Source organism: Anser anser, assembly GCF_964211835.1.
Source record: "Anser anser genome assembly, chromosome: 1".
Lineage (NCBI taxonomy): Eukaryota > Metazoa > Chordata > Aves > Anseriformes > Anatidae > Anser > Anser anser.
The window spans coordinates 90,860,161-90,886,143 of NC_139720.1; the positions used below are offsets into that span (position 1 = coordinate 90,860,161).

Below are 25,983 nucleotides of genomic sequence, written 5' to 3' on the forward strand. Positions count from 1 at the left end.
CTGCGGTGGAGGCTTTTTTTTTTTTTCTTTTTTTTTTGGTGTACAGTATCTGGGTGGGAGAGATAAGGAGCCTGTACAGCCATTGAGCCTCCTTTGGTAACATATCCAGTACAGAAAATTCAGACAGCAGGGAAACCACACCAAAAGCTGGTTACCAAGGGTGCAGAGATCCAGTGGGAGGATGGGAAACTGCCAGCCAAAAACAAGGTAGGTTCGATGCCATTTTGTGTTTAATTGCTAAAGAATAGGGCTAAGAGAGTGATTTCAAAATGGGAGAAAGTAGGAGATACCTGTGATGAAACAACCTTAAGGGACAAGGTAAAGTACCACAAGGAGTCTCTTGATTAAACAAAAATAATTTAGCAAGCAAGTTAAGATGAATGACGTAGTTCTTAGTATGTCAAAGAGCATTGCCCTGGGCTCTTCTTTACGGAGCTGACCTCCTCCATAGGTCTCAGCGCTGAGTGCAGTGAGGCAGGGAAGGACTTCACAGGCGGGGAGCACAAGGAGCAGTCCTTGTCAACTGCTCTGGCCTTCCTGGCTGGAAAATCCTATTTAGAAATTCCCCTTAGTTTCATCCATTGCACTGCATCTCGTAAAGACAGCCTTTTACATACACTGCATATAAATAAATTATTTTTATAATGTACATAAATACACGGTATTTATGTGCAGCAGTGGGTATGACTAGATTGTCTCCTAATGAGCTGTGAAGACAGAGGAGGACCCACCCCCATAAAACCAGCTGCCTCAAACCCCCCAGGAAGCAGCTGATAGCCTTTGTCAGGCTAACACAAGCAGCAGATTTGGTCTGGGAAAGCGGTGGCTCATGTGCTGTCTTAGAGCAAGGTGGGATTTCCAAGAATGCCCATCCCCACATGCATAGGCAAAGATGCCTGAAAAGGCAACCCTGCTTGGAGGACTCTTCAACCCAGATGTCCAGCCCCTCTCGCCATTGCCTTGCCGGGTATTCGCGTGTCAGACTTGCTGCTGCTAAAAACTCCCTCAGTTCTCAGCCTGTGCCTTTGCACTTCCAAGGAACAGTCACCAGGGCTCTCTGGTAACATGTCTCCCAGGAAGCACAACCGAAAAACCACTGCGTGGACAGATGATTTCCTTGAAGGCTCATGGAGAGCAAAATCCCCTCTCGGTCCCGCTGTGGTCTCTGTGGATGAAAGAAAAAATCATGCAGCCTCTAAGGACTGTACCCTGACAGCTTACTCAGTCTTCAGGGGGTTGAAACTAGATGATCTTTAAGGTCCTTCTCAACCCAGGCCATTCTGTGATTCTTAAGGGGCTCAGATGAGGCACTCAGGTTGCCACAATTAAACTTTCTGCTCATTTCCAAAGCGAGGGCATCCCTCACTTCCCTGCGGCCAGAGGCCAAGGAATGAATCCTTTAACTGGCTTCGAGGGGAAACAAAGTCCCCAAACCTTGAAGTCCTGCCCTCAGCAGCACTTTGAGTCGAGAATGACAAAGCTCACGTGAAGCTGGTGGGTCCTAACCTGTGCCTGCAGGGTCTCAGCCCCGCGGTCCTGGCTCCCAAACCTGCTGAATCCCCATGTTTTAAGTGCCTGTATCACTTAGGTGGATAGGACTCCTGCTGCTTTTGAAAACATTCCCGACTCCTTTTCATAAGCAGGAACCAGGACACATTGAACAAGGTGTTCCTAAGGCAGATCTTTCCTGCTAGGTGGTGGTGGGTCCCCGAAGTCCATTTCCCCCACCGAAGGGGAGAAGAGGACAGTCCCCTCAGCAAAAGGTGGCACCTCACCTTCAGAAACTCCTCTGCAGCAAACTGCTGCCAGAAGAGGTAGGTGGCAAAGTGTTAACGGGCTGCCCTCCTGGGACAGGGGCCATCAGGTGGGGTTGGTTAGCAGCACCCGCTTGCCCTCAGCTTCTCCTAGCGGGTCACTCCTCAGTCACAGCCGCCTGTTTGCTGATAAATCCGTCTCTTTCTGAAAAATCACAGAAGTTCAGAGGGGTGGTTATTTTTTTGTGTTGGTCAGAAAACTCTCCTTCCCGTGCAGTGACTCAGCATCCTGGTACAGCTCTGCTACGCTGCGCACGTCCAGCCCTGGCTGCGCCCCGTCCCCAACCCCATCAGAGCTGGTGCACATCTCCTGGAAGTCTGCCCATCCACGCCACCCCAATCCTGCCTCCCTGGCAGCATGTGGCACTGCTGAAGGGCTGAACCTGCAGCACAGCACTAAGGTCTCCCCAAGGTCTCTCCTGTGGTAGGAGCTAGGCCTCCAAAAATCCTCCCCTTAGCCTTTAGTTCCGCATTCACAGCTTATATTGTTACGAACCCAAATTCCTTAGGAGCCAGGAGCATGCAGTCATGCCACCCAGCTGTCCGCACCTCTGCTGAGTAGCTTCAGCCAGGTCTGGGAAAAAAAATAAAGCAGAGGGGTACCAGCAGATGGTGTTTAGTTTTTGGGGTCTGGCAGTTTTATGTCAGATGTGTTTGGCTTAAGGAACCAGGTAGGAGGAAAACTATTTCTGGACCACAACCTCCTGTTGAGGGAGAGCAAGCTGGATGGAGAGAAGGGCTGCAGTGGCTGCCCACTGAAGTCCTCTCTCCTGAAGGCTCATGCTGTAATGCCCCACCACATCATAGGACCAGAGGAACATCATATTCCTGAAAGCACAAGAGGCTGGCATCACCCCGTTCAAATGTGTGTGCAACCTTATCAGCACCATATGTATACCGAAGCCTGCTGCTTCATCCCATCTCTTCAGAGAGCTTACTTTTTAGTGGCACTTCTATATTTGTCTTGACCACTTCCCCTGTGTGACAGACCCTGGAGCCTGTACAAGAGCTCAGACAGCTTCTCTGCACAGCACAAAGCAAAACTACAAAACCAAAATGAATTCTGTTTTTATTTTAATAACTGAATCACATTTCTTCTGTTTTGAGACCGCTGGCCAGAACTATTTCCCAGCATTTTCATTGATAAAGCAGTATTTATAATTGCTTACAAAACCAAACAAATTAAAAAAAAAAAAAAAAAAAAGCAATGCCCCAAGCCCTTCCAACCACAGACAAGTCAGGGTCTCATTCTCTAACTCAGCACCTGCCTCTAAGGAGGCAGCATGTCTGTATTATGAGCATGAATGATGAGAAACATTTTAAATTCTTAAACCACGTTACTTACTTTCCCACAGTATTTCACATTATTGACTAAATAAGAACTTTTTACGTAAGGGTTGTGCAGCAGTTCACAGGTCTAATTCTCTACAGAAACGTGGTATTTATCCTCTGACCATCCAGGAGAAGATCTATCCAAGCCTGGTGGCCAGTATCACTTCTCCTTCTGAGCAAGAAACTGAAAAATCAGAAGCAAATTGAATATAAACAAGAAACAGATGAATAAATTGATGAGAAAACAAAAATACTTGTATCAAATTCATGATAGCTCAGAGTTACAATATATTCCTGCTACGAATTGTGTGTACTGTAAACATACCTAACACATACATGCACACTTTTATTTAAAAATGTGCCTCATAGGGCTTCTAGGACCAAACTGCATGAAGCCTTCATGCTGGTGTCTCCTACTAAGCTAGAGAAGTTCATGCTCAGTGCAAGCTGTATGAAATCTGAAGACAAACAGGTAGGCCATCTGAAATGAAATAAGATCAGCTTTATCTTTATTCCCAGCTGCATTATGAGAACTAAATTTTCCCCCTGAACGGGAAGTTGGGAGGTTATGCTTACTAATATTTGTGAAACTTCCTGCTGCCCTGATAAGAACACCACTTTTATGTGCAAGAAGAAATTATGTCACGCTAGCTGCTGAGCTTAGGAAGCATAGGAAATAAGTAAGACCTAGGACTCATGTTTATGAAGGAAAGTATCAACAGCAGCAGAGAATGGTGGCTTTGCCTATTTACTTCCAGTCCTGGGAAAGAAAAATACACTGCAAATATTCAACTAGAGAGTGACTTATAATTCAAATGAATGACTACACTGGGTGCTTGAGAGCATTTCCTGTCTTAATGTGACTTGGCAGCTTCGTATTCCCTTAGTACATTTTTAGTACGCACGTAAACTTAACACTTTGATTTCGATGCCGTATTGTAAAATGTTTGTGAATTACTTTACAGACATTTTACAAGCAAAGGATTGCAAAACATCAGCAATGGTGCATGCTCCCATGAACCCAGCTGTTACAACCAAAAAAAAAAAAAAAGGTAACAGAGAAATACAGGCATAATTTGAAGGACTTGAAACATGCCAGATTTTAGTACTTAAACTTATACAAGTTCAACCTTCTGATTGAAACAGCAAAGCTTCCTTCAGCTGCCACAGATCAGGTCTCTCAGGGACCGGCCTGGTGCTGCCCTTGCTGTCACCCCTGTGCCTGCAGCCTGTGTTGCACAATCGCCTTCTTCTTGTTCCTTTCGGTTTGTACTGGGACACGCCAGCAGGCAGATTGATGTGAATAACCTGAGGGAGGAAGGGGCCAGTTCTCTCATCTCTCTTCCCCCTGTTTCTTGCTCTCCCATCTATCTGGAGCCGTTTAATACAGACAAGTCCAGAAAGGCTGATTGCTCCCCAAAACCACAAACTTTGCAGTGCTTAGCACAGACAGCATCACTGTCACTGCTGCAGCCCAGCCACAGGCCTGTGACTTGTGCCTCTCCTCCCATGGGCCACCCCTGCTCCCCCAGCAGGTCCCTGTGCCTCCAAAATGCCGTACAAAGGGCACCTGGGGGTTCGCAGTGGAGAGCGAGGTCCAACCAGGACCAGGCCTAACCCCCTGCACTTGTGTCCCCATTCCAGGTGGAAGATGAGCATCCCTGGGAGGAGGAAGAGGTACTCCAACAAGGAAAGTAAGTAAAGATGCTCCTCCAGCACCCCGGAGGCGGCAGGGCGAGGGAGGGGGCGTGGGGTGCCCTCAGCCACCCAGCAGCACTGCAGCCCCAACCACGGGGTGCTCCCACATGACCGTGCTGCCCCTCTTGGGACTGCACCAAAAAACACAGGGCAGAGAGATGTACTTCAGTTCGGGCAGTAAGTTCTCCAGGCTTTACATCTAAACATCTGCCTAGAATCGCACCTCCTTGCGCTTTGGTATTTCATGGCTGAAAGATTAAAGACAAACAGGAGAGCTGGGGACTGGGGAAATCAGGTGTTCTGCTAATAAAATAGCTTTAGCATATTATATATGTGAACAGGGAAGACTGGTGTAGTAGCTGGAATCACACGCATTCACATGAACCACAGGATCTTGATTTTGGTTTGGACTGTTACCCTTTCTGTCAGGGGTAATGCGACCACGCAGCGATGGTTTAACTTGCAGTACTGCTTTCAGGAGCTGAGTGCTTGCTCACTCGTTAATCATGCACATTAATGATCTTGTGGTAGTACAGTGCTATTTGGCACCACTGCCAGATCCGTACTTGGCAGGTTTAACGTGACACTGAGAGGCTGATGCCTTCCCTCCAGCCAGGTTGCAAAGCAAGAACTCTTCAAGTCCTGCTACCTTAGGCAGAGTTGAAAGCTCAGCTCTGAAACTTTGTAGGAGCAAACAATAGCTCAGCCGATTTCCTTGCAAGAACCTGATAAGCAGCTAAAAATAAAACTGTGAAAAAGGGTGATACAAACAACCCCTTGCCACTTAGATGCCCACGGGACAGAGACCAATTTCCCGACAAACCCCGGGCTGCTGAACCAACGAGGTTATTCACCTAGGTTTCATTGTGGTCGATGAGCAGTACAGCACCGTAAGCATGTGTGAAACCAGAGGAAAGATAAATCTTTACCAGCCATCAGATGTCTCTAGCCCTCGGAGGTCGATCCCTTTCCACAACCTGTGCCCCACAAGCTCACAACTTCGCACAGCCTGCAGCCAAGCCTGAGCAAGCCCCACGCTGCAGAAAGCCCCGCTCCGTCCCCCCCGCAGGGCACACTGCCCACCCACACCTCACTGCTCGCCTTGCCTGGCGTCCTGCAGCCGTGCCGAGGACCCGCAGTCACCTTTTTGCTTCCTCTCTCCCCAGCTCAGACCGACAGCTGCCCACCGAGCGCTGCCCAGGTAATGACTCAAAGTGGATGCTTTCGTTGCTGTGCCCAGGGGCTGGGCCCGAGACAAGCCCCTGTCTGAAAAACGAGGTACCCACCACCTTCCCTTGTTAGAGACGTAACGCCACCATCGGGGCATTCCCCCGGGAGCCAGAAAAACAGCTCAAGCCTCTGGTCCAAGTAAACCGATGCACGTATGCTGAAAGGGCAGGATGCAGCCCTATCTAGGGCCCCCGTTGGAGAGCATAATGCTGCCTGGCCCCAGTCCCACAGCTCAGGGGCTTGTGCCTCCTCATCCTGCCCTTGGTGAGTGGCCCCAGCCACCAGGCAATGCATGGCCATGGGGATATTCCTCTCTCCTCCCCCTCATTCCCTTCTCCCCTCGGTTGCCTGCTAGCCAGAGCGACCTCTCTTGCCTGCAACTGAACCAAAATTGGCATGTTCTCCAAAAGAAAAAAAAAAAATAGTTTCAGTTTCAGCATGACATCTTTTAATAAAAAGCTGTTTATCTGGACTATTGCCAACGCAATTTAGTAACAAAAGAAGTCTTAGGTTGAAAGACTAAGGGAGATTTAATACTTGGAAAGTGAAAAGGCTTTAGTTAATCTTTCCACTGTAAAAAAAATAGTGATGAATGGCTAAATCACTGCTGGAACAGAATAAGGTTCCTCTCGCCAATGTCTCCCTGCCTCTAGGAAAAAAGCCTCAAAGCACGCACTGTCAAGCTGACCGTTCAGTTTCAGTTTCTTATAAACCAGAAGGGATCAAATGGCTGCACTGTAGGAGAGGGCACACAGGAAGGACTGGCTTGATGCCACATGGCTCGGTCCATCATGCTTCACCATTCTGGGGTCAGATTCAGGAGCTGTGGTAAGGCACCCTGAGGTAGTTTGAGAGGCAACCGTCCCTTGGTGCAGGCCTACTCATCTGCCTAAATTCAGCTCTCTGGAGGCAAAAGGCAGAGGAGCAGCCTCCTGTCAGCTGAGGCACTTGACTGTCTCATGCACTCATGTTTTGGGGGTCACACACCAGGCTCCAAGCACAGCACCTGTGTACCTGTGGTCTGCTACCTCTGCTAAGAAAACAATCTTGGCAGAGGGTAACTGATGTTGTGCCTTAAACCACCAATCATGACCAATCACCAAAAGCCCGGTGTACTGCAGAGCAAAGCGCTGCCATTTAGCAGCCCACCCTATTTTCATACATTAAAAAAAAAAAAAAATGACAACAGTAAAGCAAAAGTTTTGTTGCCCTGCAGATACGTGGGTGTTTAACAGAAAATTTTAAGAAGGTGGTTGGGAAAGATGACAGAAAAGAGTGTGATTAAATGAGCTCATCATTTGTGCGAACGTGGGGTGAGCTGTGGGGGCAGAGATGAGGAGGGGTGGAACTCTAATGGGGAACCAGCCAAGGAGCTGTCTCGTTTTGAGACTCCGGCCCCAAGTGAAAGCCACAGAGCAAGGTTTAGAGACAGTCTTGGTAGGGTCTTCAGAACAATACGAAAGTAATTTCTTCCCTGTTTAAACTCAGTGTGCAGATAGTGAAAGACTCAAACAAAATCCCAGGAGTCTTCACGCTTGCTCCTCCTGCACCATCAGCGCGTGGGACAAATCACCCCACCTCTGTACTTCGGTCCCCACTGAGAAGAGGTGGGTGACAACAGCCTGTCAAAACACGTAGGCTGGAAGCACTCTGGAAAGTGTAGACACAAGTAAGGCTTGGGTAGCCCAGTGCGTTGGAAAGGACAAGAGGCACCCCAGCCTTCACTTGCTGGGTTTGGAACCAGTTAGTCATGAAAATAAAGAGTCTACCTGTTCTCATTTTGCAGGCACATGAAGAGAAATGCCTGCTGCCCTCCCAGTTCTTTGTAATACTGACTAGGGAAAGGGAGAGCCTGTCCTCTGCAGGTAGATAGGGAAGATAGGGCCTTTTCTTAAGCAAGTCTTTCATGATTCCTCCACTCTTTAAAACTTCTGTAATTTCTGAATTTCAAAAATTCTATAAAGCCTCAACAATAAACTCAGAAATTATTTTTAAAATGCTGTTTCCTGAAGGTCAGGAAATCTTTCACACCAAGCTGAATCCAAATAGGCAACATGCTTCATACAAGCTGGGAAAATCTGAGACAGATTCCACAGAAATGATGTCCTAATGACAATTTCTCACTTCTAGGTTTGAAAAACAAAAGATAACCCCTTGGGTTTATTAGCCCATGAAGCAGAGACCTCTGTTCTGCTTAGAGAACATGAAAGGTAGCTGCAAATGTCAACATGAACTCAGCAACCCCCACTTAAAAGTACTGTTATTACTCCAGACAATAGCAGGTGCCACTATAAAGGCAGTATTTACTCACTGTCTTTATTAACCAATTCAAATCGAGAGCATCAGAGCAAGAAACATTTTAACTTCCGGCCCCAAATACTTTATCAGTTCACATCATCCCTTTAGATTCCATGAGCCATCCTACACCCTGTTTAGATGCACAGTCACCCAAAGCACATTAGTGAACAAAACGAGGAGGCAAAAGGAGGGATAAGTCTAAACAGAGCTAGGAAGGCATTTACTCATGCAATCTTACCTTCTTCTTTGTTAGTGAATGGTTCTTCCTTCTCCTCCTCCTGTTTTCAAGGAGCTTGTCAGATGAGGGCCACCAGGGGTTGGGCAGCCCACACTGACGTTGCTGCCTTCTGCTCGGCAGGTGCCTGGCTGTATGAGCCATGGTCTCCACCCCCTCCGGGGCAGGCTGGCAGGGGATGGATGAAGGCCTCACGTGTGTTAGGTTTCAGTAAGTCAGTCTGCGTACGTATGGCAAGGTGTCTACAAGCATGAGATGATGGAGAGGGCAAGTTCCCAAGGGGAAGCTCACTGTCTCTGAGCATGTCCCTCTCAGCCCACAGCACTACTTCTATAGCCTTCAAATGCAGCCAGCTCTGAAGCACAGCTTGCCTCTTCTTCTGCGCATGGTGACAGAGCATGGTGGCTCAAGGGGAGGTAAAACAGATGCTTTGATTTCTATTTAAAATAAAGAGTCAAAAACAGAAATGCTGGAGCTAGAAACCATCCAGGCCAAAGGAGTTAAAAATCTCCTTTAAGTGCTAGGGAGCTGCCAAATCCAGCAGCTAAATGGAGGTGACATCGTTGTGTGTACACGGAATAGTGAGCCCCTCACCCAAGAAAAAGAGTTAGAGCTTGAGTTTAAGGAGAAGGCTGGGCAGAACATGTTATTCAGATGCCAGGTATGGCCAGACAAGGGTACTGACCTGTTTACATGTAAGCAGCCCCATTTATCCCCTTATCCACCTATATCCACCACGCTTTTTCCTCCACAAATCCCCCTGCTCTCCCCTTCTGGTTCCTCCCGTGAACACCCCATGACAAGCCTAGCACAGGTCACCAGAAGCTCTTCCCCTCACACACCGATTCCCCCAGGCAGCAGCTCCCCCCTGCAACCCGACCAGCCAGGAGAGCTGGAGCTGCTCCCTTTGACACTGTGTGGGTGCCACCCCCGGCCCACGGGGCTGGTGGCTTTCCCGGGACAGCCCTGGGAGCAGCCAGGGACGGGGATGATTGGGGATCCCCCCACCTGTGTGGGGTGATGAACTTTTGTCACATAACCTACTGGCAGCAGTAACAGCCTCGGGACAAGAGCCAGGCCTTGGCCCGCCAGCCACACAGCACAGGTGCTCCTGGCGTGCAGCTACAGCCTACAGAACCAGGGAAATAGCAGGATTTACCAACCCTTCACAATACTATGTGGATTAACACCACTGCCTGAGCACACAGGCTATGTGGACTGCCAGGTCTGTTCACGTTGCAAGCTTCTTCAGCAAGAGGGTATAACGGTGTTGGAGCTGATCCGTCTCTTTTTCTCTCTCTCTCCCCCCACTAGGAACATTGTGCCAGAAGAGACTCTATGAATGCCAGCGGGCTTTGGTATTCCACTGTCACCCACAACGTCAAACATGAGTCCTTTGCGACTGACACCAAGAATCAGACAGACTATGATCAGACAGAATATGCAATTGTCAACGTGCCTACGAATAAGCGAAATACCACCTACTCTGAAGAGCACAGTGCATATGATTACGTCCTGATGAACTAGAGAGTGACTCTTTCTGCTCCAAAGAAGGCCTACTCAAATATTCACTTAAATATTTAAGCCAGCCTTCCTAGCCATTTCACCTGTCAACTCTTCAAACAAACCGGAGAGCATCTCTCAAACTGCAAAGCTTTAGGACATGTCTGCCAGTCAGTTCAATGAGACAAATCTGTCCATGAAAAGGTGATCACAGGAAGAGGCATGGACAGGGTACAGGGCTCAACAAGTAAAACAAGAGGAATCAGCAGTAACTACCGTTGTAAAGCAGGGTTCCTCTATAGAAAACTAGGTGCTTCTATACTAGAAGAAACTGAGGCTGCACAATTTTTCTGGATAATTACAGTATTTTTAAGGGGTTATAGCAGAACTAACAATGGAAATCTCAAAAATGCAATAATAATTATCCCCTCTTTTTTTTTTTTTTTAATAAATAAAAAGCATAGACTTTGTGTTAGGTGTACTTACTTTTTTTTTCCAAAGTTTCTCTGGCCAGCTTGATATAGACCAGTATATATACCATGATGCAGCGTACGATCTGGACGAAGAACTCATTTCTCAAATTTTCCCCCCTGCCACGCCTTAACATAATACTCCTTGTCTCAGAGTGAAGTCATAACAAAGTTGGATGCAATAAAAAAAAAAAGGCAAGAAACTGCATACAAAACAACAACAAAGTCCACTCACTGCAAACGACTGCCACCTAGAAGACCATGAAACCTACAACGACCCCTGCGATGCACAGGTGGTAACTGCACAGCTCTCAGTGGAGAAACCTTCTCCACTCAACGCTTTCAGCTCATTTCTGCTGGAGTCTCGAGTTTGGCTCTCCACAATGCCAGAACATAACCTCCCCATAGCCCATCAACCTGCTGCAAACAGAATTTTTGGACGTGCACGTAGGTCTGAAGCTGGTTATTCAACTGTTCACCAGAGCTCATGAAATGATTATGTGCCCGTGTTCTTCCTTAAATATTTTTTTTCTGTATTTTTATATTAAAACAATTTGAAAGAAAACATTGAGCGGTTTTCCTGATTTTAAATATCCCCTTATATCTGATCTCTGGCTGCAGCCCTAGCTTTATAGCATGGCTCCTTTGCACATCCCACCTGCAGTTTCTGTGCCAGAGGGTCCCACAAAGCAAGTGGTTGCACACAGCAGAGGACGGATGTTGCAAGCATGGTGTAGGCACTGCTGCAGTGACAGGCAGCTGAATCTGCCCAGAATTCGTGCTTTGCTACACAGGCTGCCTACCATGGGATTTTAAAGGGCTGGCTGTACAGTCCACAAGCTGAATTACCGGAAAAATCTTTATTTTATTTTTTGAACCATAGCTCAGTTTCCTCAGTGATCTCCATGTCATCCACGCTCCTATTAAAATGAACATTATGCATTCTCAAATTACCTAAACAGATAAAATATGTTCTCACACTGCACTGACCCTAATGGATGAAGTCATAATTATTTTATCTGGCTATCTTCTTTTACATTATCAATTTACCTCAAAGATATAAAAACAGATATGACTGCCTTTTTTGGACATTTCCTTCAATTAGATTTCAAAGCATGGGTGGAGATGGACTGTAAAGTCAAATGTTTTCTGTTTAAAACAAATGTATAGAAACTATAGTATTAACTATATAATCATAGTGTTTCATCAGATGAGAACTGAGGCATGAAAAGAAATTATGGTTTTTATAGTCACTGCTACTTCTTACAAATTAAGATGTGGTCAGAATTAGTCACAAAAGACAGCCACGTGATACTGTAATTTGGTCTAGACTGTTTCAAAAGCTCTCTTAAAATTCAGGCAACAACAAACGTGGTTTTGAGTGTATGTCTTTGTCAGAGAGGCGATTCATACTACTCTCAGCATTTAGAATTCCCATTGTTATTTTTCAACTCAAACTGCTGAAAGACAGGAGCTGCTGAAGAATAAAAACAATCACTTTAAGAGTAAAAATAAATAATTTAATGTACAATATAGTCATCAGATTCCTTAAATAAACATTAGAAAAAAACAATTCATCGTATTTCTCACAGTACAAAAAGTTTCTAAAAATAATTTTTCCTATACAACATTAACATTTATACAGGCTACAAACGTTTCTAAGTGAGAAGAAGTTACACTTCACTAACATGGTAGTGAAGCTTTCACGTTCCCCAAAAAATTAATGCTTAATTTTTAGTTTTAATCTTATAACCAGTTACTGGCTGTAACTTTCATGCCACACTGGCCTACATGATCTGCTTCAGCACCTTTTTCTTGGCATTGGTCTGTCCCATATGCTTTATTGTCAACAACTGTTTGCTGCCTTATTAAGGCAAGAATTTTGCATTTGTTCATTCCTTTTTTTCCCCCACCACCACTGCCAGGGCAGGGGGTATTAGAAGGGTGTAGACCCGTTTTCCTTTGAATTTAGAGATGTGGGTCTAATAGGTGTCTTTTCACAAGCACCAATAGCCAATTACTGAAGTACACAGCTAATTTGACCCTTGAAAGATTCCTGCAGCATTCAGATGCATTAGTGAACAAGTCATGTTTCTTCCCGATGTTTCTTCCTTCTTCATTTTTATTTCACATTACAGAAGAGGAAAAACAGTGCTGATGAGACCTTCTCTAGGAAGAGTATAGGATGAACAAGAGAATGATGAGAGTTCCAGCTTACTTAAGAAGGAAGTGCAAAGGTTTTGCATATAATTAAAGAAAACAGAAAGGATATTTAAGTTATAAGGTTGTTTTGAGAGGAAAGAACACTAGGGAGGATATTGCAGATGAAGCTGGTGGGGGAAAAAAAGTAAAAGACATGAGCATGGGTGAACGTGAAAATTAAGGATGAAGTTGTACAGATAATTTTGCATAAGCCAAGAGCAAAAGAGGAGACACACAGGACTGTTTTTAAAGCTCGAGCAGGGAATCTAGATTTCATCATAAGACAAATTAGAGTTTTCCAAGTCAGTTTCGCACTTTATCAAGCAAGGTATATGATTTTCACAAGACTGAAATGGGTTACTCATAAGTCAGGACAAAAATGAAGAAGGAGGTAGCAACGTTCTAGGAGTACAATACTGTTAGCAATACACCACATTTTCATTTGAAGAAAACCATCTTTAGAAGTGTTTCAACCTAACGAATAGCCCCCTAACCTGGGATTACTAACAGACAGTAGAAGCCCATCTCTTCTAGAAGGTGAGAAAGATGAGGGGTCCATTATTTCTCTGAAAGTAAAAACAGTACATTATTAACAATAAAATGAAACCTTAATATTTCAGAATATTCTTTCCTGATCTTTTTGGATTTTTTTCTATGAATGCTGCCAATATATAAGGAAAAAAAACAATATTGATATTTAGAACTTTTGACTCGTTAATCTCTTGTCCCTTGTTAAGAGTACCAAGGACGTAAAATACAAGTTAAGCACAAATCTTACTTATATATATTGTACTGTGAAGTGTTAGCCTAGGATCATAGGATATCCTGAGTTGGGAGGGACCCACAAGGATCACTGAATCCAACTTTTGACTCCACACAGGAGTGCTTACAAATTAGACCCTATGTCTGAGAGCATTGTCTGAACGTTTTTTGAACTCCAGCAGGCTTGGTTCTGTGATCACTTCAAGGATTATTCCGAAGGCACTTAGCTGTGGAGCTCAGTAAACTGGAGGAGGGGGAAAAGGGGGGAAGCAGCTCCATGCATTGTTTTCAGCGAAACTTCAAAGCTCATATAGCTTTTATACTGACATTTCCATCAAGACAAGCTTAAATGTACTGGAATCACTACGTAGTCACAAGAAAACCTGGAGATGTGAACATTTGGTTCGTTTAAAAGGTATCTTGGTGCATAATAAATTTTCTCAAAAAACTCTGAAAAGATAAAAATTAGGAGGCTTTTTCATCCTTGACTGTGAAAACATCAGAAACTCACTCCCTAATTACACAGCCTTTTCACTTGGATTTAAATTGGTGAGGAAAAATAATTTTAATTATTTTGCTCCCTATTATGGTACACATACACGAGGAGATTTTCTTTTTAACTGTATGCATTAAATCTGGGGATCTGAAAAGTCTGGTTGGACTCTGTAGCTCAGCATTATCATCACTACTCAATCACTCATCACAGGACCAAATAAAGAATTCCAGGTTATAAGTTAAGTATAACCAGACTTTCTTGAAACCTAAATATTTAACATTTTTTTTAATAGAGTTGTGCAAAACATGAACTAGTAAATCTCAACATCTTCCCAGAAAAATTTTCCTTTTTTCCTCCCTCCTTTTCCTAGAGAAATAGTTCCTGTAACATACACCACTTACATGTTGATGTGAGAGAAGCTGGGTCAAGCTTTAACGTGTTACATTCAGATGTCCCAGGATAAAAAGTATCTTCTTCATCATAAACATTCTGACGTAGAATGTTTCTTATAAAATCTGGGTCCATTAAATGTTCCATAAACCCCTCTGCTGATGGCGGTACAGAGAACTCCAGCTGGTAAAATACAGTGGAGCTTTCATTGCTGAAAAACAAAGTCACCACTGAATCTTTCCTTTTTTTTGAGACTGACTTTTCACAAAGTTGGCATGGATTATTTATTTTTTAATTTGCTCTAAAGAAAAGCATCAAGAAAGGAAAGAAAAGAAAAACCTGCCATCAAATATTCTAGTTTCATTTTTCCTCTCTCTTCTCAGAGCAACTCTTGATGTTAACAGAAACTAGGCACATTACCGGAGACATGTTTTCAAATGCACAAAGGGCAATTAGGCATGTGAGGGTGAGGTTTTCAGCACTCATGCCTAACAAGTACATAAGGGTAGAGGTGCTGCAACATCTTGCACATAGCTTAGCTGAGAACCTGCAGAAAGATTTGCTCTCCTGATAGCAGTACCTGGCACAACCCAGCTGTGTTCCTAACCCAAGCTGTGGAGTGGATTAACCAAACCACTGAACCGGAGTCCGTCTCTGGAGATTTCAATATTTGTGATCTACCAAACCCACAATGTACAATGAGACAGCTACATTTTATACAAACAGAATTCAAAGCATCAAAAAATAAGTTGGGTGGTGGAGAGAAAAAGGTGGAGAGACAGATCAGCTAGTCAGTACATACAAAATGCAACAGATTTGTACTTGGTCTAAATCGTGATTTATACCTGAAAGGCTAAAGAGCTTCAGCTCGCTCCTTGAGCACAGCCGGTGTGCCCAAGGCTGATGGCGCACGTTCCCCAGAGTGCCCTCAGGTCTGCCTCTTGCTCCAGGAGGCTCTTCCTCCACCCTCTCTCTCTCAAGGATCTTAGGCTTTTGCTAATCTACTTCCCAAGTTTTTCTCATGTTGTCTTAATCCACTTGTAACGTTGCTTTTTCAGAAATCTTTCACGAGTCCTTTCCTACTGCCCTTGCCAATCTGCTACATCTCCATGACAGGACCACACTACAGCTGATCTTTCCAGCCCACTTCTCCTGCTGATTCTCAGTCTCACTCCTATTTCAGGACTACGTTATCTTCACAGCTTGAAACATTTATGTCTCAAACACAGTGAACTCCTTAGCCCTCCTTCAGTGCCAGTTTCTGCTGACAGTAACATCTCCCCTGTATTCCAGCTTGAAATTTTCTTCTGCCTCTGCAAGGCAGGTCTGGATGCTTTTCTCCTTTCCCCTACACTACTCCCCAGGGCCCATCAGCCTTTGGTGGCTGAGTTTCTCCTTTGTGTGTACCCAGCCACTGCAGGGACCAGCCTACCCTCCGTTATGCTGCCTGCTCTGCCTCTTGCTCCTGCTCCACCAGGCTCTCTAACATGCTGCTGCTTTGAGATTTGCTCCCATTGCCCAAAATAAAATGTGGGGGGAAAATGGTCCAAACAAAGCAGGAATGTGATACTATTGTTTTGGCTCTCACTGATGCTCTTGTTGCCTTTAGCTTTTAGGGGGAACAAAGAAGTTCTTTCTTTCCATAGGCCCTGTTGTATTTATTTAAGGTTATTTAACCCACGTTGTTCTCAGGTGGTCCCAGTAGCTCATTTTCTTCTTAAAACATTTTCTTGAATAAGCTTACTAAGGCCTTCACTTGGGACCAAAGACAACAAAGGAGATACTAAACAGCAACAAAATGCTATTGTCATTGTATATTAGCAGCACTTGCCCTTTACATCAGAGAATCCTTCAACCAGTTTCCACTACCTATATTTGTTACTCTCCCCCAAGCATCTTATTTTTCATAGTGCATATTTTTCATTGTGCATATTTATATAGGCACACGTATGTCTCATCAAAAGTTTGTAAATTTGTGATAATTTTGGTGATAGAAATTGCTTACCTGTAATGAACCACTTGAGCTGACCTAAAGTAGCGTCCTAGAGCTGGAGAGGAACTGTAGACATCTGTTAACTTGTAGAGAAAAAAAAAAGTAAAGAAGAAAAAAATATATTTCTTCCATTCACTCTCTCTCTTCCCCATAAAAGAAAGGACAACAAATCATTCTTAAAAAGGCATTTTAAGGGGCATAAACACAGGTGCTGAAAGTCACTTATCAGCACAGGAAAAAAATACACATTCTCTTTAAGCTTGACAGACAAGTTAATCTGTGTGTTTGAATGATTACTATATTACCTTAACATACTGGAAGGCATTCAGGGTGAACTAAAAGTATGTGCTCAGGTTGCCCTGTGCAATTTATGTTGTTTGGCTTGGGTTTTTGTTAGTGGCAAGAAGCCATTCTATTCTTACTTGGTAGAGGGAAGGATGTCTCTACTGAGACTCCCTTCACACAGTAAGTCTAAATCAGTACTGCCATGCCTGCTGAGCTTACTTCATCCGCAACAAGGAGCAGTGATGGCTCAATGGAAATGGCAGCTATAAACCAAGACTGACATCATGTACTTACAGGGGAACACAAAACAAAAGCCTTTTAATTGGCATTGGGCTAGAAGTCCTCCACAGATCCCTCCTAAATTAAATCATTCAATGGCTCAATGTTAAAGGTGAAAGCTATGTCCCAGTTATTACTCAAATGTAGGGGGTATATATATATATATATATATACATATATTTTCATAAAAGTGTTGTTGTTTTTTCTCCTTCCCTGGATCAATGCAACTGCTCGTGTGCTTAAAATCATCAATTGCTTTGCTTGGATCAGGACTTAAAATTGTACGACAAAAAATACAACTCAGAATTTAGTAAATTACATGGACTTGCAAATGACTGAGTTGCTACACAGAACAACAGGAATTTCTTTAAAGGAAAACAGTGAATCTATGTAACAAGATGAATCAAGTTGGCCAAGAACAGCGTCAACACGTACCTTCTTAGTAATGTCATCAGCAAAAAGGTGTGGAAGACCACACATTAACTTGAACTTTCCAGAAAAATTGTAATAATTTCCACTATGTAGTAGTGCATCAGCATCCCAATAGTCATCCTCATCTGTGTAAACATCTAATATTCAAAAGAAAATGGGAAGAGTAGGAAAAGTTCCAGTTAGCAGAAGTATTGGGAAAACAAAATGAAACAACAACCCTTTGGCTTTCTCCAGGGTGGCTTTCTCACAGACTTCCTAGGTAAGGATTGTCTGGGAGTAACAGAAAAGTGGGAGTCATCTGAAGAAAAGCAACAGCGCACAGAGGTCAATATCCCACCCCCTCAGTGAGGGTCTGCTGCTCTGGGAGCCTGGCAGACAGTGATACCGCGCAGGGAGAGATGAGCAATCCATTGCACTTGCTGAGGTGTTACAAGCATCATTTATTTGCACCCTCATTCTTTTTTAGGAACATTTTCTCACTCAGCTACAAGAATTGCCATCTGATCAGGATACAGGTTACCGGTTGCCTGCAAAACTAAAAGCCTTCACATCCACTACTCAACACACCACCTTCTGCAGCCGGCATCCCAGTCTCCTCAGCAGTTTACAGAAAGAGTTTAAAGGATGCTACTGTTCAATACGTGTTTTTGTTAGATTGTACATATTGTACACTCTTATTAGAAGATGAACCAAGAGTAAGATACTTACTAGAATATAGAACTAGGCTGATGAGAATGACCAGGAACAATACTACAAAAACTGTAGTTAAAACCATCCATAGTTTACACTTCCAAAAAATGACTTTCCCACATGATTTCCAGTGATCTCTCTCCTAGATACAAAAAAAAGAAAGAGAATGGTGATTTATAAAATAAGGTGGGAAAAAATATTTAAGAATGCCTCTACTGTCACATTTAGAAACACAAAAAACAACACATAAATGAGAGAATTTCTCATTGACAAGCAATGCTCTATTTCAAGGGTTCCCACCCTTGAGTACTGCCACAGTGGGAAAGTAAACACGCAGAAGGCAAAGGACATTCAAAGGCAGTCTATTACTGAAGAGATGTAGCATTTCCCATTTGCACAGTCTTCAACTCTTGAATTGCCTAGAAAGCTGAGGTGCTACAAAGGTGCTTTCATTGCCTTTTTTTTTTTTTCCTTTAACTGCATCAATTTGATTTGCTTGTACCACAAGCTGTCTGTTTAAAGTCTGCCATCTCTCCCAGACAGAAATGTGTCTGGAACAACTTCCAGAATCATTCACCTCTATGATGTCAATGATATCAGCCTGCGTAGATCCTGGATGCCAGCAACCAAAGCAAATGGACCACTATTTATTAGATATTGTTGCATTAAAGACCACGAGAGTAATTAGGACTTTTTCAGCTAACTGCATTTTTCTTCAGAAGACTGAATACTGGAAGGCTATTGAGTAAATTTAACATAGTTTACTACAAAGTTTACTACAAATCTCACCTGTTCTATATGACAAGGAAATACAAGGAATCTCACCTGTTCTATATGACAAGGAAGTAATCTTCAAAAAATATGTGTATGCATGCATGTTCATGTAGGAGAGAAAGGACAATACCACCTTTCATTTAACTTTTAATATGATTTAAATATGATTTAAGATTTGAGGTTATTAGTTAGCCCAGCATTACTAATATTTAAAAAAAAAGCCTTAGGTGACATAGTAAAACAAATGATTTCTTTAAAACAACTAATAAGATAACAAAAATAAGATAAAAACAACTAATTTCTTCCACAGACAGAAGATTGAATGAAGTACAAGAATGCATAAGGAAGTAGACCACGTTGCTTTTTTAATTCATCATCCTCCCCACCCACTGTAAACCCAGCTGTAAACTCCATGTCCTTTTTGACTTCAGTACCAGGTGAGGAAAATCACATGCTGTGGGTAGTCTGGGACATGCACGTGCAGGTAGGCAGGAACCAGCTGCTAGCTGGAGGCAATAATCCAGGTTACTTTCCTTTACCTTTTGAACTTTTCAAGAACCTAGCATAATAGAAAACTTTTCACTGCGTTTAACTGACATCCACCAGCTGGCTTAAAGCTTCTTGGGGAGTAGCAGTTGCACAGGGAAAGCGAAGAAACACCCACAGAAAGAGTTTACACGAGTCATTTCTCCAGGAGCAGAGGGCAAACTAATAGAAAGTGTCCTCTACTGACATCCCTGCAATGGGGAACTTCCTTTTGTGAAGAATGAAGGGCAGCAAGGTTAAAACATTTTCCCTCACACCATGCATTCAAGTGATCATTTATATTTAACAGGTGGGTTATTTTATATATATATATATATACACACATATATATATAATGCATTAGAAGAATGAACCTTCAGTTTAATACCTGACACTGGCATATCACTTTTTGAAAAAAAACAAAACAACAACAAAGAAACAGTAACTACTGTCTAGAGTATAATTATGAAATTTGCTTTGTTCTCTCAGTTATAAATATTATAGACAGTTACACATATTCCACGTTTTCAGACTATCACAGAAGTGTAATTGCTAATCAAGCATAATAAACTGGGATGATCTTGAGCAAACATTCAGCTCTGCAACTATTCCTCACCGGTTGGGCCAACACCCTCTGGACATTGCCCATATAACATCACAAGAGCACCAGGAAGGGGCGACAGAGAAAATCTCTCCCCAATGGGCAGAGCAGTAGTGATTAATTTGCTGGCCGAGCAGGAAGAAGAGTATAATAATTTTTCAGCAGTCCCTATAGGATAGGAAGCCAAACACCAGAATCAGCAGAAACAGAGCCCAAACGATAATTCACAGTTCTGGGAAGGGGAAGGCTGAACTGAAACTCAAGGGTAAAGTTTCTCAAGGCAGCTCAGCTGATCTAGCTCCCCCCTATCTCTCCTCCACCCTTTCTCCTGTTCCTCTTTGAACCACCCTAGAATTTGTCTGACCCTGCAGCAAGCTGATACAACTCACAACAGAAGAGAAGTAACTGGCCCCCCGTATAGCATAGGAAATAGGGCTTTTGCCTGTTTAATGGGATAGATCAGCTCACTGAGATGATGAGTGGGGCTCACACGAGGAAGCAGGCACTGTTGCTTGCCCAGGAGGAGGAAGGCAGAGATGGCATGACTAATGCTGCTGGGCTCCCAGGTGGGCTTGGCCATCCCGGAAGATCTGCCCCCACATAAAAGCGGGAATATTCCTTTTTCTGCCACAGATTTTCCCTCTGCTCTTGGGTGAGTAATGAAAATCTTTGTACCACAGCCACCCATGAGGAAATACTACTCTTCCGTCAGCTCTACACTATCCTATAGCTTTAAGCTAAATGCTAGGTGCTGACTGCCTCAGGATTCACATGCTGGTCTTAACTGAGGCTTTGGGGCACTTTAGTCATACACGTTCCTGACTGTTAGCAACTACAAATTGCTCAAAGATAAACAGATGGACAATCCAGCACGCTTTACAAAGTTTGCTGCAAGACATCCTATTCTTGTTTTGGCAGTGCCATTTTCTGATCAATTTGTTCTTAAAGAAAGACTGGTTTTAATATGATTTCACTATTTCTCTTTTCTAGTTTTGAACCTAATCCTGCTGGCAGCACATGAAAAGAGAAAGCAAAACTTAGTATACCAAGTACAATTTTTATTTGTTAAACTAAAGTTCACAAACAGCCAGCACCAAAAAATAACAGTGTTCAAAATCTGACTCCAACATTAGAAATCTTCATTAAACAAAATAAAATAAATACACTTAACATGCTTTCAGCCTTTACTTTCACGTGAGCGCTCTTTCCCCCTCCCTCAAACAAATCAATCCCTACAAGATGTTCCTGCAAAGTGTCACTTCTCTTACTGTTTGGTATTTCCCCAAGAGCTCCACAAGCATCAAATGAGCAACTGAAATTCCTACCTTGCTCATTGCAGCTGCTGGAGAATTTAGAGGCTTCTTGTGATCGACTTCGCTTTCTTCCCCATTAACTTGTTGTAATTCAATAACTTCGTGCTCCTGATCAGAGCTTTGCCTTTTCATAGCTTCAGTCTCAGTACGAGAACCTCTGTCTATGAAGCAAGCACGGAGCCAACTCATTTCCTTCTGGTTTCAGCTGCAGTTACGGCCAGCGGCAGTTCTGGTATGAAGCTGGAGATGGTAACAGTGAGAGAGCTGGGACAGTTTTCACAGGAGTGATGTCAAAACATTGATAAGTAAGGGGAAATCCTTGGAAAGACAAATATCATCTGAACAAGCCACATAGGAAAGGGAGGGCGAGGAAGCATCAATTCGCCTGTCTCTCAAACTTCAGCCCTCAGCTGTGCAACACCAGGCTTTCCAGTTTGTCTGCTTTACCGTGCCAGCCTTTGACAAGTACAAGCAGGTGACTAAACCTTCAGCAATGCTGCCACTTGCTGAGGTGGTTTTGAAAGTAACTGGATTGCTATTCCTGCTGCTTTCAGCTGAAACAGTAAAATGCTTCTGCTGCTATCGGCACAGATAAACAAACAGATGTGTTTCGCGACAGTATAAACCAAGTAAAGGATCACATTGCTTGTGGTTCAGTTGGGATCTGAAGGGAACTTATAATTTCCATCAGTGCTTCTAATTTTAGTCTCCCACTATAGTCTATTAAGAACTGAACGCTGCTGACTTTTGTGCTGGCAATTTGCTCTCTCTAGCTATTCTGTAGTCTGAAATCATGCCTGGTGCTAAAGAAGCATTTATATGTCTATTCACATACTATGAAGTGGAAATCTGAATAGTCACTTCCATGTAAAAAGGAACAAATCTGAAGAGAGAGGTGGGTGACCTTCAATTTTATCCCATGTTCTCCAGGGTACACTTTCATAAAGCAAACCATCCTGTGAATTGAGATCTGATCTGCACTAGATTGCCACATGAACTCTCCCATGCTACATGAGTCACACAACAGCTTACTGCTGCCGGGGGCTGACTTATCCCCTCCCTCCCAGTATCCTTTATCCTACCTCTCATTTCTCTTGTTCTAACTCCATCCTTGGGTTTCTCCTTCCTCCCCACAGAGCACTTCTTTTAATCCTCTGGATCAAAAGGGTTGGGCCAGTAACTGCACTCCTGTTCATTCTCTTGCCTCAGAAGAGAGGACAGGGAAAAAGAAGCATTAAGAAGGGAACAAAGCCTCCTTCTCCAACTCTCTCCTCTGCTGTATGAACACCCACTCACAGCACTGCTCCTTCTTTTCCCTGCCAAATGCTACGGATGCTTTCCCCCAGATTTCCTCATTGTGCAATTCTTCTGGCTACGGATGCCTAGAGCATTCCCAGCGGGGTTGATTGCTGATGTCCTGTGGTAGTCATCCAGGCAAAGGCAATCCATCAGGCTGAGCACAGAGCTTGTTTTCATTCAGCAAATAAAAAAGAAACGAATTCCACGCCCCACCTTTTGGTGAATCCTTAAAAGGTTGGAGGACTGAGGACAAAGCTGAGCAGTCATCAAGATCAAAACAGGTGTCCAGATCCACAAGGATTCGCTGGGGACTTCTTGACTAGAGTAGTCTTTACCTGCTTGTTCTCACTACTCCTGCTGGAGATTAAGTTCTTTTACTTCATTTCCACTCATATCAAAGACCTCACCTTCCTAGTGAACCGTCTGAAACCAAAACTTTTTTTTTAATAAGTCTAACAAGTTAATGATTATGGATCTCACTCCATAAAAGCCAAAGTCCATTTGCTCACCTTTCTTAATGAGCTCTGTACAAACACTTGAATTTCTGTCATCTGGGTGATCTAACTTCCATACTTGGTACTTTTCCTGCCTGTGATGCAACTGACCCTTCTGATTCATGGAGCTGCAGAACTCTTAAAAAGGGAAATTGAGAAGTGATCTGAACTTCGCGGCCTAGGCTCTTATCTAAAAGAGAACAGCAGGAAAACTGCTTTGTTCTGTTGTGAAGACATCTTTGGTTTCAATATCAGGAAAAGAAACGTGACCTTAAACATGTGCTTTAGTACAGCAGGCAGGTCTGGCTCAGTTTTATAAGAAGTGTAAACTCCACGGTACAATTGCAGTTCTGATCACATCTGGGGCTTGCAGTTTCAGAGGCACTGAAAATGAAATGAAACATAGCCACTTACATTTTTATCATGTGTTTATTGGAAGGGAAGAAGTGAATGGCTGAGTAGCCTTTAAAGATACTAAAACCCCTATAGAATATCATTTGAGCATAGTTTAGGTAGGAAGCAGTGCCAGGCAAGTAGCAGGCGGGAATGCCCAACACTAGCGCAAGAAAGGAGAGGGAAGCCTATCAGACACCAGAAACCTACTGTGTAAAAATTACAGTACTAACTCATTGCCGTGTTTTCCCCACAGTTCTAAAGCTAAACAAGAATCACATACTTATGTGCAGTAGAAAAAAGCATGCTGTGAACAGCAAGGACCGGTATTCAAGTTGCCTGCTTCATCTTTTGGTTTTTTTTTACCTTAAAGATGAAAGCTTCAAATAATAATAATAATAATAATAATAATAATGCACTTTCAAATAATCGGCACAATTTTAAGACCATCTAGAAGGTACAGGTAAACCTTTTATTCAACTGAATACCAGAATTTTTAAGTCTCATAAAGAGCTTTGGAAACTTAAATCAGCTATACTTGGGCTCATCAACAGGTTATAAGTTCTAAGCTAGGTTTACTTCTAGGGTTAAAAGACTGACCTTATGACAGGAGTGTGGCTATCATTTTCTCCTCTGCTTTCTTTGAGACCAAAAATGCATCCAATCACATAAGTCCCTTTTCCTTTTAAGTCTCTTCCAGTGCAGTGTGGCCATATAGGCACAACTCTTTCTTCTGGCCAGGAAGAGAGACAAAACAGAGAACCTGACCTCGAAACTCTGCTCACTGCAGACTAAGGACATCAAAGAAAGCAGCATGAACCCACAAGAAGCATGCCAAAGTTCACAGAGCACTCTGCAGCCAGACATGAGGAATTCCCTTGTAACACATGGCAAACATTAGGCTCTACAGCTATGTAAAACTAAGTGTAAAGAGACTGTAAAAAAGCGCTAAATGCTGGGCAAGATGTCCAGGTACATCAAGAAAGTCTCAGAGCTGCAAAATTTTGCTTGTGTTTATGAAAAGACTGGGTTCAACATGAAGGCCTTCCTGACAGACCAATAATCCTGATACAGACTGCTTGCAGGTGCCCCAGGAGAAACGCCACTGTGCTGTGTTTCACCCAGTCCTGCATACGTGGTACCTTCTCTCCTCAGACAGCAGCAGCAATGTACTCCCTTATTTTAGCCAGGTGTACGTGCAGTTTCTGGCAGCCAGTGAAGCCACTGACGCATTGGCTTTCTATCACCCAGGCACCATGCTCATGCTGGTTTGAAGACTGATATACCATCATAACACAATGCCACTACAATTGCTACGCACTGCTTACAACATGAGAACCAGCTGAGTCCTCAGCTGTTTGGAGGGGGAGAAGAAAAAGAAGAAAAAAATAGTCATCTTGAAGTCTGGATACATACATACTCACGTTCTAGGGTACAGATCTGAGTCCTGTTGAGATCTGACTCCCACTTCCTTTTATAAAGGAAATCATTCTGGTTTTGGTGATTTCATCACAATCTGATATCAAAGAAGGCGATTAACTCAAATATACAATATTATCTTGATCAGCTACATGCACAAATATGTCTAATAAAGCCTGTAAAAGTGATGAGAACGGACAGTATTCTAAATCCCTGACATTTTTCTAAGGAACTGGTAGTTTGTGAGGTCTTGTAGGATTTTTTCCTTGGGAACTTAATTAAAACATAATTCTCAATGCATTTTGACATGCAGTTTCCTGTTGTTTCATTAGAATTCAGTATTTCTTTCCTCTTTAAATATTATGCCAAGAAAATAAATGATGCTCTTACTGCTTAACTTTTTTTTTCATCCTAATGTTTGTGAGCTATACATTTGGTGGTTTTAGTAAAAGCACAGGAGACAGCCTAAAAGTTACAGCCCAGAAAACAACAGTCATGCAGTATAACTACAGAATGAATTAATCTCAGATTTGTCTACTATGCTTATTATAGTAATTGTATTTTGAAGAAACATGAAGTAATTATTCATGTTTAGAATCCTGTAACATCACTAAGAGAATGTATGTGAGTATTCGTGGCCACATCCCAAATATATCCACATACGTCTATGCAGAGACACATACAGACAGCAGGAGAGATACACGTGCAACTCAGAGATGGAAGGAGGGGAGAAAATCTGCAAAAATGATTTGGCTTTTTTTTTTCTCTCTCCAGATTCTAACCCATTTTATTTGTACTTTTTAAGGCCATGCTGCTGGGGATAAGGAAGATGAATCCATAAGGAACCTAAAGTTATCTGAAGTTGCTCTGAATCCAAACAGTTCCTGCTAGATGAATAACAAATGATAGTTTCTGCGTTATGAAAGTGCATTCTTTCACAATGAAACAGCCAACAGCATTTTCACATCCATGACAGACTACTGTAGGAATCAGCTTTCATAACGGAGATGATCTGCATTTTCTCCTTGGCACATCAGTTTGTATTCTGACGAATCC

At 43.1% G+C, this 25,983-nt stretch overlaps 2 protein-coding genes across 4 annotated transcripts; one reads left to right on the forward strand and one right to left on the reverse strand.

Annotated features, from left to right (window-relative positions):
* Positions 1-43: 43 nt before the first annotated feature.
* Positions 44-12,347, forward strand: LOC310900260 (uncharacterized protein). 2 transcript variants are annotated; one of them, XM_083837972.1, is made up of 5 exons: positions 71-207; positions 1,695-1,814; positions 4,791-4,840; positions 6,011-6,045; positions 9,922-12,347. In XM_083837972.1, the coding sequence occupies exons 1-5, from the start codon at positions 182-184 to the stop codon at positions 10,132-10,134; spliced, it is 444 nt and encodes a 147-aa protein (XP_083694098.1). In that variant the 5' UTR covers positions 71-181; the 3' UTR covers positions 10,135-12,347. The 2 variants fall into 2 exon arrangements, with proteins under 2 accessions (XP_083694099.1, XP_083694098.1); XM_083837973.1 differs by lacking the exon at positions 1,695-1,814 and having other exon boundaries at positions 44-207.
* A 145-nt stretch (positions 12,348-12,492) lies between these two features.
* LOC310900250 (TPA-induced transmembrane protein) lies at positions 12,493-25,946 on the reverse strand. 2 transcript variants are annotated; one of them, XM_083837952.1, is made up of 8 exons: positions 22,835-25,946; positions 22,405-22,739; positions 21,335-21,562; positions 18,128-18,251; positions 17,423-17,556; positions 16,436-16,506; positions 14,442-14,641; positions 12,493-13,348 (listed from the first exon to the last, which is right to left on the reverse strand). In XM_083837952.1, coding segments are annotated over exons 3-8 (708 nt in total). In that variant the 5' UTR covers positions 21,512-21,562; positions 22,405-22,739; positions 22,835-25,946; the 3' UTR covers positions 12,493-13,346. The 2 variants fall into 2 exon arrangements, with proteins under 2 accessions (XP_083694078.1, XP_083694079.1); XM_083837953.1 differs by lacking the exon at positions 22,405-22,739.
* Between the last annotated feature and the right edge of the window lie 37 nt (positions 25,947-25,983).